The sequence below is a fragment of the Chionomys nivalis genome, chromosome 5, assembly GCF_950005125.1.
Source record: "Chionomys nivalis chromosome 5, mChiNiv1.1, whole genome shotgun sequence".
NCBI classification, from domain to species: domain Eukaryota; kingdom Metazoa; phylum Chordata; class Mammalia; order Rodentia; family Cricetidae; genus Chionomys; species Chionomys nivalis.
This window is the reverse complement of record NC_080090.1, coordinates 64,069,875-64,084,498: the sequence shown is the minus strand read 5'-3', so window position 1 is coordinate 64,084,498 and position 14,624 is coordinate 64,069,875. Positions and strand designations below refer to the sequence as shown.

The following is a 14,624-nucleotide window of genomic DNA, read 5'->3' as shown; positions in this document are numbered from 1 at the left end:
CAAGTGCTAGGATTATAAGTGGATACCACAGTGCCCTCTAAATGTTTTCTTAGAAGAGCTTTCAGAACGGGTCTGCAGTCACTGTGAATAAACAATTTGATGCACCAAAGAAGGTGACCTAATGGCTGAGGGAGCTCAGGCAGTGCAGGGAGGGCCTGTTACTCTGCACACAATTTATTTGGCTGTCCTTTTTAAAATCTGGATACTGTCAGTTCGTTTTACAGACATTAATTATCTAACTTCTTCAGAGAAAAACAGAAAATTTAAAACTTCCCTTTTTTTTTCAGACTCCAGGATCTTCCTACAAAATGACACTACAGTATGACAGGAGACATGTTTTGCAGTGACTGTCATCCTTACACTGACGCCTTGGTCACACAGAACTGCCTATACTGAAGCATCTAACATGAATACCACAGAACTGAAGTGACTTAAGTGACTCACACAATGCTTTGTAAGGCCTAAGGTAAGACAGACAGCACTGTTTGGTGCACTGCACGAGTAAGCCTCCTTCTCAGCAAAGACTTAATGAAATCCCGCAGCCCTGGCACACTGACATTTCTTTTAATGCGCTTAACTTGCAATTCTAAACTCAGCAAGTAAAGAGAATCTTCAACTAATGCCTCAAATACATAAAACAATTTTAACAGTTGCTCAAATGCATTTCAGAATGTGCATGGATTCACTGTGAATCAGTAACTATGAAGATCAGTTTCCAGTTACATTTATTTCAGAAGCACAGGGAAGGCAAAAACCCCACAACTGATGACCACCTACCCTATGACAGAATGACTCAATTCACAGGAGTCACAGCTTCTCTTACGTCTTGTAGGTTTGATCTAAATTTCATCTTGTAGGTTCCAACACTCTTAAAAGGACTGTTCTAAGGGTGATGATGTAGGGATACCTATAGACAGAAGAAGAGAAAAGGCCAATATAGACCAGCATGTAGACAGAGATCGAGGGAGGAAAGGAAAAGGGAGCCCCAAAGACTGGGGGGAGGGAAGTGACTAGGACAGAGGATGTTCATGAGAAGGTTAGCTGCTGTTGAGGTAGCTTTGTGTTCAGGGTGGAGGCTTTAAAGAGACAGGACATCCATTTGTACCCAGTTTATATGGTTATAAAGAAGTCATCGCCACAGATAAAATGCCATTCATGCTTGCATTTTTTTATGCTTGTATTTTTAATAAAAACGAAAAAAAAACTGAAACTATGCAACATAACAAGGTATGTTAAATTTCTAAAGTACGCAAGTCTTCCTTACTTCCCTCCTCCCGGTATGTCAGCGCTACCTCTAATGAGATCAGGGATAAAGACAGAAGCTATTTCTACTTCCACAGATGCCAAAACAACAGTCTTCCTTGCCTTCTCTGTCCTGCCAGAAGCCTGACCTTACTAGTTCAAGGCAAGGAACAGCAGTTACACACACTGACAAACGGCTCCATCTTGCTTCTAACAGAACTCCCACGTTATTCTAGTGTACAAGGCCTTTTGCAACTTCTATTCTCTCACGAACTCCACAATCTGCTCACATTTTAATGCAACGACTATTTTTATTAAAACAGGGTAATATTTATTAGAATTTTGTATGTTGCTAAGATTATAGTCTTTGGGCAGACACAAAAATATCTGTACAGAAAGTCTTTTATACATCCAGCAAGAAATATGTCAAAAGATAAATTTTTCAGAAGTATTTTCCTAACTTGGCTAGCATTCTCCCACAATCTTTAGTGTGTCAATCATACAGATGAGGTTCACATCTCCTAGTAGAAAATGTGTGTTCACTGATGCAGTTCTGAGTACTCACTGGAAGACTAGCTCCAGGACCGCCCTCAGATTGAAAACAAAACCATAAAAATCATTAGATTTGTGCACGGAGCCATGCATGTTCTCCATCACGCTTTACGGCACCTGTAGCTTACGTGTAACACCTCACACAGTGCGCCTGCAGGTCTGCTCTGCTGGTGCCAGGTTGCGATGCTCTGAATGATCAACAGATAAATCAATTTACATTCTCAGTGTTATCAATGGACCAGCTCTTAATTTATAAATTAAGGTTAATTATATGCCTTATATGAAAAGCTTAGGCAAAAAGTGTCTTACATTTAGTTTTCCAATTTTGGAAGGTACCCAATCTGAAAACAGAAAACAACAACAACAACTAATTAATTAATTAATTAAAAAAATGTCCCAAACTCCTTAAGATCTTCAGGTTCAGACTACTGAGCTGCTATACTGTATTGAGCAATGCCAGGGAAAGAAGTCTATACATGTATAGTACAGACAGATCTCTTTTTTTTCCAAATATTCTGGCTCTGTTATTAGTTGGAATTAAAGTGTGGCATTCTCTTCAGCATGTATAGTGTTTGTTAGAAAAGTTTAAGAATACTTAAGAACCTTGTGCCGTGGTCTGAATGAGGTGTCCCCTACAAGGCATTTGAATACTTGGTCCTCAGTTGGAAGCTGTTTGGCAAAGAGTAGGAGGTATGGCCTTATTGGGGCATGTCACTGGGGAAGGGCTTAAGACTTCAAAAGCTTCCAGCTATTCCCAGTAAGTGTTCTGTGCTGCCTCTGAATCAGGAATGTGAGCACTCAGTGGTTGCTACTCCAAGTTCCTGCATCCACCAGCTTTCTGCCATAGAACCGTAAGTCCCAATAAAACCCTTCCTTCTGTAAGTAGCCTTAATAATGTTTTCTCACAGCAAATGACTATCATGCAGATTTTAAATATAATTCAACCCTTAATTAAGGCTTACAGAAAGATTAAAGAGTTACTACTGGATTTTAAGTCAGCTTTCTGGCATAACTCACCCTGAACTGGAAGATACAAAACTCACCCTAAAGAGAAATACCACTAGCACAATAAATGCAGCGACGACCTCAGCAGAATACAAGTTTTGTAGAACATCAGAAAACTCACAACAGACAAAACTACTCTAGACGTTAGTGTAGTGGGACGTGTGCTGTGGGGGTGAGGGTGGGGAGCTTTGAGAGTAAAAGCCTCACCTACCGCTAATCTGCTCTCTGCTTGAATTTGCAGTTCAAGATAGGTTCTCAATTTCCCACTCCAACAGCCACACTTGCGGCTGGCTGCCAATGCTCCCCTGTCCACGAGTGATTCTTAAGCCTCGGGAATCATAAGTCTAGATAAACTCCTTCTGCAAGCTGCCTGGTAATGGAGTTTTAGCATAGCAATAGAAAAGTAATTTATCTGATGGAACCTTTCAGAATACAGTCAGAACTTTTTCAACATGAGAAAACTTATGGAAAGAGGCCCTATGAATGTGTAAAAGCTTTCTTCATAATCCAAAGAGAAATCATACCTTTGAGATGAGATCCATGGATATGAGAAAAACTTTAATAAAGGCTGGGCACCAGAAATGATACTAGAATTAATGAATGTATAAAGCCCTCTAGTTAACTTTTTGTCCTTAATCAGTACTAGAAAATTCAGCCTTAAGGAAGAAACATTAATGGGGGGGGGGCGCCCACTTCTGTATACAGAAAGAATGTCACTTTTAAATATGTCATTTTAATGTCACATTAAAGGTGTGCATCTTTAATTCCAGCACTTGGAAGGCAGAGGCAGGCAGATCTCTCAGTTCAAGGTCAGCCTGATCTACAGAGAAAGTGCCAGGACAGCCACAGCTACACAGAGAGACACTGTCTCGAAACAAAACCAACAACAAAACAAATAAAAGCAAAAAATAACCAGCAATAACAACAAAAATATCACATAGCCCTGGTAACAGACTTTTGTAGAAATGGCTCCAAGCATGCTAAGACACGAGAAGGGATTAACAGTCACTGCTTCAGTTCACACTAAACAAGAGACAAAGTTTCTTGCCAGTGTATGATGACAGACCTCCAACAAGCACATGACTTGTGGTGGCCCCTCCACTGTTCTCACTCCTGAAGAAGGCTGTAGTTTTGATGGACGTTCTTCTGACAGCTCTAACTACATATAATACAGCTCTGGTTCTGAGATGACCCACTGCTGGGACTACTCAAAGATCTGGCAGATCCAAGGACTCCTTTGCACATCCATGGTTTTTAAAGTCAAAGACAAGGAACATATTTGTGGTACAATGCATGAGTGGCAAAGCTAAGAAAAAAATATTACGACTCTTCCGACTCCTTGTTCTAATAACTAGAAATCTTTTGCGATTCAAAAAACAAAGTAAGTGAAATGAAAGCTTAAAGTTTAGAAGGGCTGGAGAGATGGCTCAGTGGTTAAGCGCATTGGCTGCTCTTGCAGAGGACTTGGTTGGGTTACTAGCACCCACAAGGTCTGTAATTCCAAGTGCTGTCCTCTGATCTCCACAGGTACTGCATATGTATAGGTACATACATGCAGGCAAACATAAAATAAAAAGAAGCTAATCTTTAAAAGAAAATTACAGAGTGCTGACATTTCCCTTTCTTTGCTTTCTGAAAATTCATGATAGAAATGTCTCCATTTTGCCACACCTTCCCTGCCATGATGTACCAAAACTCAGAATCTGAACTAAAAACAAATCCTTTCTCCTTTAAACGGTGGGGTGAGGGGTGGGGGGTGGGTGGAGGAAGGGAGGGCAGGCAGGCAAAGAAGATGGGAGAAGCGGGAGAGAGGGAATGTACTCAGCATCTAGGGGTAAAAGCCTTAGTGTGTGCAAGGCCCTGAGATTTTTTCCCAGCACTACTTTAAAATTAAAAATAAACCAAAGAATTTATTTTGAACTGTGAGCTGGACACTGATTTGCAGGCGACAGCAAAGCCTACAGCAGCTGGCAGGGGAAAATGGCGAGGCAGAGGAGCAGCAGAGCACTGTGATACAGAGAAGCCCCGCTAACACGGTGAGGGCAGAAGGTGGGAGATGCTCAACTTCCTTCCGGCTCTGGCAACCACATCACTACGCTCCCCTCATCACTAGGGGGTTATGTACTAGCAGGGAGAACAACAAAATTCTGATTCTGTATGACAGAAATCACAACGTGAGGAAATGTGAATAAATCACATCACATTAGCCACAGGCTGCCCTGTATACCAGTCCTTTATATGAAATGAGGGGATGCTTGCATTAATTCGCAAGTGTCCACCATATATTCTAAACAATGTGCGTGTCCTGTCAACAGTTTCTAGACCCATTTTTCCCAAATATTTTTTATCCAACTTCGGTTGAACCCACATATTAGTAGCTAATGCCAAATTGCTTTCTTAGTTAGCATGCACAAGATGGGGTTACAGATAAAAAAGTCTAAGGGAAGCCCCCAAGAAAAGACCAACAGTCAGGTATGCAGCCAGCAAGAGTGTTTATCAGTCAGGTATGCAGCCAGCAAAAGTGTTTATTAAAATTTAAAAACTAACAACATGCTGGGGTGGCAAATGGCGACCCCCGAAGAAGGTCACAAGCTCCTTTTAAACAGGGGAATTCCGGGGAGGAGGGTTTAGTCTGGGGCTGATTAGTGGAGGAAAGATTAGTCTGGGGACCGACTGGTGGAAGGTCCCAGTGGTTAGGGTAGGGAACACTAGCGCTAGTTATCGGGAGCCTGTGGTCATCTGCTGATTGACTGGCCCTGAGTTTCCCCAGAACTGTTTGCTCAGCTCCAGCTATCTCAGTTCCCTGGCAGGGGCTGTTAGAAACCTGTCACGGCCCTGGGCTGGCTCCCGGACTCTCTCACTTTCATATGAAAATGATTTTTGATAGTTTAAGATGTAAAAGACTTTCATGAAGTATGTGTATAATTTATTTAACACTTTATATGAGGTTACATGTAGAATTCAAATTTGGAACAGACATGAAAATAAATACAGTAGTTTCATCTCAGAGATAGCCACTAGCTTAAGTTTAACAAGAAAGTCCTTCACTCCTTAGTGAGATTAGTATGTTAACTCCACATGTAAGAAATACATATCACTTTAGGCTAATAAAAAAGCAAATATATTACATCAGCTGATACCACAGCTTAAAGATTTCTAAAATGTAGTACTATTTCAGAAACTATTCATTGGTGTTCAGTAGTTTCAGCGATGTTTGTGGTTTATAGGCCAGGACTAATAATTTAAGTCTGTACCTAGATGGATGCTAGCCACCAATGCTTAGCATAAAAAAACAAGACAAACACAAAAGCATTGAAATGCCATTTACATCAAAGTCTGGAAAGCTGAAACTTGAAATGGTACATATTATTAAGCAATACCTATACTTGGGGAACGACGAGCAACTAGACAGGAATAATACAGTCTATTACTGGACGCTGTTCATTTGAGTGGGAGGTACCAGAAAGGCTTTAGGGGGACAGGCTAGAACACAGAAATTTATCTTACAGTTCTTTCAACCTTGTTTATGTCTTTTTTAATTTCATAATAAAATAACAAGCATTCTTCTGCCACATGACACATCCTACATATGCTGGCAGATATAAAGTAATCTTGTGTTTCAGCAAGACTGATATCTAACAAGAATATCTTGGTTTACATTGCTCCCTATTTCTATGAGTTTGTTAAAACTTCCTTCCATTTTGTGAGCATTTCCTAAATACTACTGCTTATCCTGGACACAACCAATATCACGCTGCACTAGTTTCTTTCCAGATGACTGGCCTGTTGCTGCCCTTTGATCTCCTTGGCAGTTCCTACACATCTCAGACAGGGCTCTTCTTAACGTACTTCCTGGCAATCCTATCCACATTTTATTTATTTGGACAAGGGGATTGAACCTAAGGCCTAGTGCTAAGCACATCTTCTACAACTACCCTCAGGCCTCATGTGCACCACACATCACAGCTTTATACTGATATCTTTCAAATTGACATTTCCGGCTCAGACTACAAACACATGCCATTATACACTGCCTGACTGAACTGTTCCCTGGGAAGGGGTTAAGAAGCATGTAAAATTAATAATGTCCGAAGTCAAACTCTTGCCCTTGTCAACCAAATCTGCCGGTCCCTCTTGGTCCAGCACCGCACATTATGTTCTACGTGAATGGCAGCAGTGTGATACAAACATTGTAATTTCTCACTTTGGAGACTATCAGCTACTCACATTTGATTTTAGACCACTCTGGCGCCATGACTCCCCCTGCATACACGGTGTGACAAGTTCTCCCCATCTTTCCACTCATACACTAATGCAAGCACATGTCTCTCAAATTATCTTGTTCACCTTATATCCTGTCAACAGTACGAGTTACTTAAAACCTAAATCAGAAAATAATGTTAGTCTTATGCTCAAAACACTCTTATGATTGGCTGGAGAGATGACTCAGTGGTTAAGAAAACATACTGGAGAGATGACTCAGTGGTTAAGAAAACATACTGCTCTTGAAGAGGCCCTGAGTTTGATTCCTAGAACCCACATCAGACACTTCACCGTCACCTGTTAACTCTGACACCGACTTCTCAACTCCATGGGCAATTATACTCACATGAACACACACAGTTAGAAACAACTCCCCCAATGTGTTGTGGAAAAATCTTTTTGTACACTGTGAAGATGTGTCACTCTGCTTGGTTTATTAAAGAGCTGAACAGCCAACAGCTAGGGCAGGATTTCCAGACACAGAGGATACTAGGAAGAAGAAGGGAGGAATCACCAACCAGATACAGAGAAAGCAGGAAAGCAAAGTGAGCACTACTGTGAGTGAAGGTAATAAAGCCACAAGGCAGGAAGTAAATGAATAGAAATGGGTTAATTTAAGTTGTAAGAACTAGTTAGAAACAAGTCTAACCTATCAGCCAAGTGTTCATAATTAACAAGAAGTCTCCATGTGGTTATTTGGGAGCGGGCAGGTGGGACACCAATGGCTTACCACCTTCATCAGAATAACTGTCTCCAAAGTAACATATTCATCTAGTCCCTCACTCAACTGCTGTCTCTTACACATAGCCCTTTCACCTAACTTAGAAAAACATAATTCACTAGCCTTTGCTCACCTGTTCCTGAATAAAACACATTTCCCCAAAATACCTTAATACAGTGGTTCTCAATCTTCCTAATGCTGAGTCCCTTTAATACAGTTTCCCATGTTGTAGTGACCCCAACCATAAAATTATTTTAATTGCTACTTCGTGATTGTAATTTTGCTTCTGTTAGGAATGTAAACATCTGTGTTTTCCAATGGCCTTAGGGTACCCCTGTGAAAGGGTCATTCAATCCCAAAAGATGTCACAACCCACTGCCCTCATAGTATACAGTCTCACCTCCTTAAGGATTTTGCTTCTCAGTTAAGTCTTCTTGATGATCCAATCTAAAACTGAAACCCCTCTACACCCCATGTCCTCTGATCTCCCCCTTTAGTTTTCATAATACTGTTTAGCTCACCTCACTGGAACATACAATCTGTGGGGGCAAATCTCAGTGCATGTTTACTGTTATTTCTCCAGCAACTAAACCAGTGCTAACACATAACAGGCACTCAGTATACTCACTGCATTACAGCACAACACTGCAGATGACAAGTATAAGATGTTAGTCCACAGAAAAGCAAACAAGTCCAACTTCCCCTGACAACTCAAGGAAGAAGAGGTAGTTAAGCAGAAGAAGCACAGGCTCGGCAATGAAGGATTAAAAGGAGGCCATTTTGCTAGATCAAAGAGTAGAAAATGTGTTTAGAAGCAAGAAAAGGCAACATGATGAAGAGATTCACAGATCCTGTAGTGATGGTTTTCAAAACCACTGAGGTGGTTTGACAGGAGTCATGTGAACACATTTTCAATGTTGCTTGCCTTGAGATAGAGAACAGATCCCAGGGGTCAGAACAGAGTAGAAGCTCACTGTGATCGTTTATCTGTATTGTCAACAGAATGGACTTAGTCACTCAGAAGATGATGTAGCACATGTCCAGGAGTGCCTGTGAAGGTTTTCCAACAATGACCAAGTAAAAGACCCACCTACTCTGAATGAGGAGAGCACCATACCCCGGGCTGAGTGGCCCACTGAGTGCCAGCACACCCCTCTGTCTAAGGCCTACAAGATATCAACGGCTCTGGTTCACCACATCTTCCCCACCAGGCAGATGGGACTTTTTCAAACCACAAAGCTCAAGTTGGCTCTTGTGGGTATCTTGGGCACGGTGACTAGAAAAGTGACCAGTATCTACACAGATCAAATGAGAGGGCACCGCAGAGACCCAATGGAGAAAAGATGGTTTCTTAGATTGGGGAGCTGACAGTAGAAAAAACTAGGTATTTATTAAGGTAGAACAAAATCAACAGAGCTGAGCACAGTAGTGGATACCTATAACCCAGCACTAAGGAGGTGGAGAAAGGGCAATCCGGTCTTATACTTTCAGCTATACATACTGAGTTCAAGGCTAGCCCAGGCTACCTAAGACCTTGTTTCGAAAAGGGCTGGGGAGTGGGGATCAAAGGGACTGTGCTGAAGAAGACTGTGTGTGAGGAAATGAAGCCAAGGGAAGCGAAGGTTCACAAAGTACTGTTCAGTGTCCAAAGGTAAACGATAAATCCTCTCGAATGGAAGCCTACATCTTCAGCTAACATCCTAGTGTACAATGTACACAACATCTGAAAGGAAGCTACCCCAGCTAAAAACATGCAGTAATCTAAAGGCAACTCTAGGATCATAAAACTTAGCACAAGGGGAAAGTATAAAATATCTGAATAAAAACCTATGCCAATTATGAGCAGAAATACTTTGGATATTGTAGGTTAAATAAAATCACCTATTGATTTTACCTACTTCTTTTTACTTTATAATGTGGCTACTACATGATGCACAGTTAAATAAATGATACTAGATTTCCATGGGTTATCACGAGTCACGTGAAAGAGCAATTATAAATGGGTTTCGTCAAAAGAAAAATTATTCTTAGAAGACTTAAATTCTAGGGGAAGGGATAGTTTTGCCAAGACTAACAGAAATGAATATCCCAGAGGTTTTTGTTTTGACCATTGAAATACAAAAACCATTGTCTGCCCATTATTTATAAAGTATACAGTTCTTCTTTGTTTACTATTAATCCAATAGCTCTGCTTTTGAAGCCCTCTGCAGTGTAGAGAAAGACAATCAAGAGGCTTGTGGAAAATGACAGGGACCAGAGAACATGCAGGCAGCTCTCCCATCACTTGATAGGCAGCAAAGTTGAGATACTAACACATTACATAGCCTACCTAGGGAAAAAACAATCATGATAACCTGTTTATACCTTAGATGTAATGCTTTATTAGTTATTAGAGTGCTTTAGGTCACTATAGATTTGTATGTAACACAACAAGTAATTCGCATTATTCCCAAAAGAACCAACCATGAATTATCAAAATGGCTTTGTTTGGAGGTCAAAAAAATTAAGTTTATAGTCTTACTCACTAAGAGCAAAAACTGTCTTCTCAGAATCTAAGCCTAGTACCAACACCGAGCTATTATTATAGTTTAGATATGACCTGAATGTGTCCCCAAGGGCACATGTGCTAAGTAAGGCCAAGTCTCCAGTGCAGGGAGACAGGAGAAGTAGTTAGAGGTGGAATCTTGTACAAAGGAGTCAGCGCAGGAGCACTCAAGGAGTGGGGTAATTCTCCGGGAGTGGGCTGGCACAAAGACCACCACACTTGGTCGTTTCACACAGCCATTTCCTTTTCTACGTTACTGCCACATTGTGAGACAGCCCATGGGACTTTCACTTAAGGTCCTGAACTGCCAGCCTCTAAAACTTTTATGTAAATAGACCTCTTCTATATAAAGTACCCAGCACCAGGCATTTTGCTATAGCAATACAAAGCAGACTAAGACAGTTGTATTTAAAAAATAACTTCACTATTCCCTCATCAATAAAACAAAAATATTACTATACACAGGCCTTAAAATGATAAACTATTCTGGACATGGTGATACACATCTTTAATCCCAGCACTCAGAAGGGAGAGGCAGGGGGAATTCTGTGAGTTTGAGGACAGCCTGGTCTACAGAAGAAGTTTTAGCACAGCCAGGGCTACACAGAGAAACTCTGCCTCAAAAAACCCAAAAGATAAACTATAAACATATTCGAACACACACACCCATGTTTACAGAGAGTGGGCAGATATGTACCATTAGTCCTTTTTTTTACTGGGGGGAAATGTGTTTCTTGGTCCTCCTCTAGAGTGTCAACCCAGCACTGCCCAGCCTGGCCACCTAAGTTCATGCTCCACAGGAAGGTGCAATGTCCCCACACCACTTACATCATGTGAGCACACAGAGTAATTTTTAAAAATTAAATAAGCTAAAATAACATAATCACATACAAAATTAAGGTAGAGGGTAAAATTACTAAGTTATGTCTAATTTTCACCTGCCTATTAAAAAGCTTCAATCTTGGGGCTGGAGAAATGGCTCAGAGGTTAAGAGCATTGCCTGCTCTTCCAAAGGTCCTGAGTTCAATTCCCAGCAACCACATGATGGCTCACAACCATCTATAAGGGGGTCTGGTGCCCTCTGCTGGCCTGCAGGCATACACACAGACAGAATATTGCATACATAATAAATAAATAAATATTTTAAAAAGAAAAACAACAAAAAATTTAAAAAAAAAAGCTTCAATCTTCTGAGTAAATCATTTAACTTCTATAAGTCTATTACTTCCTTCAGTAATGAAATCAAATTAGTTGACTCAAACATCCCACTTATGATTAAAAAATGTACTATGGGGGCTGGAGAGATGGCTCAGCGGTTAAGAGCATTGACTGCTCTTCCAGAGGACCCGGGTTCAATTCCCAGCACCCACATGGCAGCTTACAAGTGTCTGAAAATCCAGTTTCAGGGGATCTGACACCTTCACATCAATGCACATAAAATAAAGTTTAAAAAAAAAAATGTACTATGGTGAGTGTCGTTTGAGTCTCTAAGGACTGAATAAAACATAGGTAAATTATAAGCTTTTGACATCTATGATTAATATAAAATACGTTTTGAATTTCTTAAACATCTTAAGATAACATGGCTAATCATTCTTTGTATTCACAAGAAATCTTAGAACTACTTACATCTGGCTGAATAGCTTTAAACACTGGCACATCCATTAGTGTTATCTGACCCTGAAAGACAAAGGGGGTTTTATTTCGTTCTGAATGCCAAGTTCTTTGGAACCCCATGATACAAAATTTATTCAAAATAAAAGAAATAAAATTTCTACTCCATACTAAATTACAGAATCTACAGTCTTTAAATACTTACAGGGAATAGAAAGCGTAGTCTTTCTGCCATTACACATATCACTCCTAGTTATCTCATCCCTAGGGAGGCCGGTAGAGAGAACATCTGGGCACTGCCATCCATCGATGGATCAGCAGTTCTCTCAGCACTAAGGCTGATGGCCTAAATTCAAGATGTTCAATCCCTCGTCCCCACATGGCAGAGGCAAAGAACAAATTCTCAAGCTGCCCTCTGACCACTCATGTACCATTGTGTATGTGCCCCTTTCTCATACAAATAAACAAATACATGTTAAAAAACAAAACAAAACAAAAAAACTTAAGAGAAGCAATCAGGAGAGTATAAACACACACTACAAACAAGAACACTATTCCTGGAATGCAGAGTGGTTCAAGACCAAAAAAGCAGTTTATTTAGTTAACAAAAGGTAAAGAAAGACCTAAATAAATGAACATTTATGTCAGCAAAAAAGATTTTCTAAAGGGCTGGAGAGATGGCTCAGTGGTTAAGAGCACTGGCTGTTCTTCCAGAGGTCCTGAGTTCAATTCCCAGCAACCACATGATGGCTCACCACCATCTGTAATGAGATCTGGCGCCCTCTTCTGGCATGCGGGCATACCTGGAGGCAGAATGTTGTATACATAAGAAATAAATAAATCTTTTAAAAAAAAGATTTTCTAGATAATTCATGATAGTCTTATGATTGAGAAATCATATTTTCCAATTTTTAAATTCACAAAATAGCAAAAAGTACTTTTGAACATACTAAGGTGGTTTGAGTCAGCAAAGGCAGAGATAGGTACGTATTCATTCTTTACCAGAGGGGGGAACAAGAAGCTGCCCTTTAAAAAGGAAGCTGCCCCTCCACCTCATCTTTCTCTTGCTCTACACTTGTGCTAGACTCCAGCTCTAACTCAGTCACAGTAACTCAAGTATATGAACTGCGTGCAAATACTGGAAAGCTAGAGGCAGAAAGCTTACCGCGTATTCTTCCGGTGTAACCTTAAGAACATCAAATACCACTGCATCAAAGCTTTTCTTCAATTCAGAGCCCTTCTCACTTAGCGACTCAGAGCTGCTACTTTTCTGTCAAAGAAGAAAACACAGCCCTTAGACACTGTCTCAGCCAGAGTCACATAAAGAAGACAGTCCTCAAAAACTGAGGACCTAACTTGGAGTCTCCAACATTCATGTAAAATCTAAGCAGACTGTACACTTCTATAACTCCAGTGCTGGGCGGCATGCAGAGAAAAGAGGACCCATGGAATTTGCTGGCCAATCAGACCAGCTGACTCATAAGCTCTAGGTTCAGCGATAGCCGCTCTCAAAATCAAACTAGAGAGTGAATGAAGACACCTATATGCAAGAGCTTATGTCTACATGCACATGAACATACACACACACACATACACACACACACCTGGCACACACCGGAGCTAAGAACACTGTGTAATAAAAGATACAGAAAAGGTGAGTAGAGCATGTTGCTTAGTTGGAAGAATGTTATATAAAGAGTCAGAAAATTTGAAAGCAATGTTGAATTTCCATTTCTTTTAGGTTCCTATGTAAGCCACACTACTGTATTTTTTTCAATAAACCTTCTGATGTTCCCTAGTTGCAGAAGAAGGGAAAGAAAAGAGAACACTGCACATCTACAGTCATGCATCACCTAACAATTCAGATACTGTCAATGTGTTGTTAAGCAACCCTGTCAATTATCACCACAGTTTACTCACACAATCCACAATGGCTACAACATGATCATGGCACCCATACACAAAGTCACTATTGATCAAAATGCCATTATGTAAGGCATGACTGTATTTGTAACTTTAAAAACTAGGAGAAATAGAAAATACTCGTAATATAAACTACAAGATAATATTCAGAACTCCACTTATTAAACAATGGTCTAAGCCATTCATACTTGTTAATATATGTTAATGATTGATCGTGGATGTCAATTTGACACATCTAATAAAAGGGAACTTAATGAAAAAATAGCCCCCATCGGACTGTGTGCTGTAGACATGTCTGTGGGGCATTTTCTTGACTGCTAATTGAGCCCAGACACTGATGGAGGCACCACCCTTAGGCAGATGGATCTGGGCTGTCTAAGAAAGCTGGCAGAGAGAACAAGCCAGTAAGCAGCTTTCCTCCAAGGAATCTACTTTAGTTCCTGCCTTCAGTTTTCTTCCTTGACTTCCTGCACACTCAATCTGTAAACGGAAATAAACCCTTTCCTCCCCGAGTTGCTTTTGGTCATGGAAAGCCTTCCTTTTTGTTTAAACAGAAAAGAGGAAATGGTGTGGGAAGTCCTTCTGTCTATATGTTGATTTTATTGGTTAATGAAAAAAGAAAACTGGCTTGGCCTATAGCATGGCAGGAAGAAGGCGGAGTTAGGAGAAGCTATGGATTAGCTGCCTAGGACAGATGCTGGGAACTTTAGCTGGTAAGCCACAGCCACATGGCCATATACAGAATAGTAGAGATAGGTT

The 14,624-nt window shown here is 40.5% G+C and overlaps 1 protein-coding gene across 5 annotated transcripts in view; it reads right to left on the bottom strand.

The window, feature by feature from the left end:
* The window catches only part of Ralgps2 (Ral GEF with PH domain and SH3 binding motif 2), a 139,045-nt gene that overhangs the window by 79,420 nt on the left and 45,001 nt on the right, over positions 1-14,624 (bottom strand). For all 5 annotated transcript variants that reach the window (XM_057769272.1, XM_057769275.1, XM_057769273.1 and 2 more), the window contains 2 exons: positions 13,108-13,212; positions 11,958-12,008 (listed from right to left, as the gene is read on the bottom strand). In XM_057769272.1, coding sequence (XP_057625255.1) covers positions 11,958-12,008; positions 13,108-13,212 — 156 coding nt within the window. The remainder of the gene's footprint in view (positions 1-11,957; positions 12,009-13,107; positions 13,213-14,624) is intronic.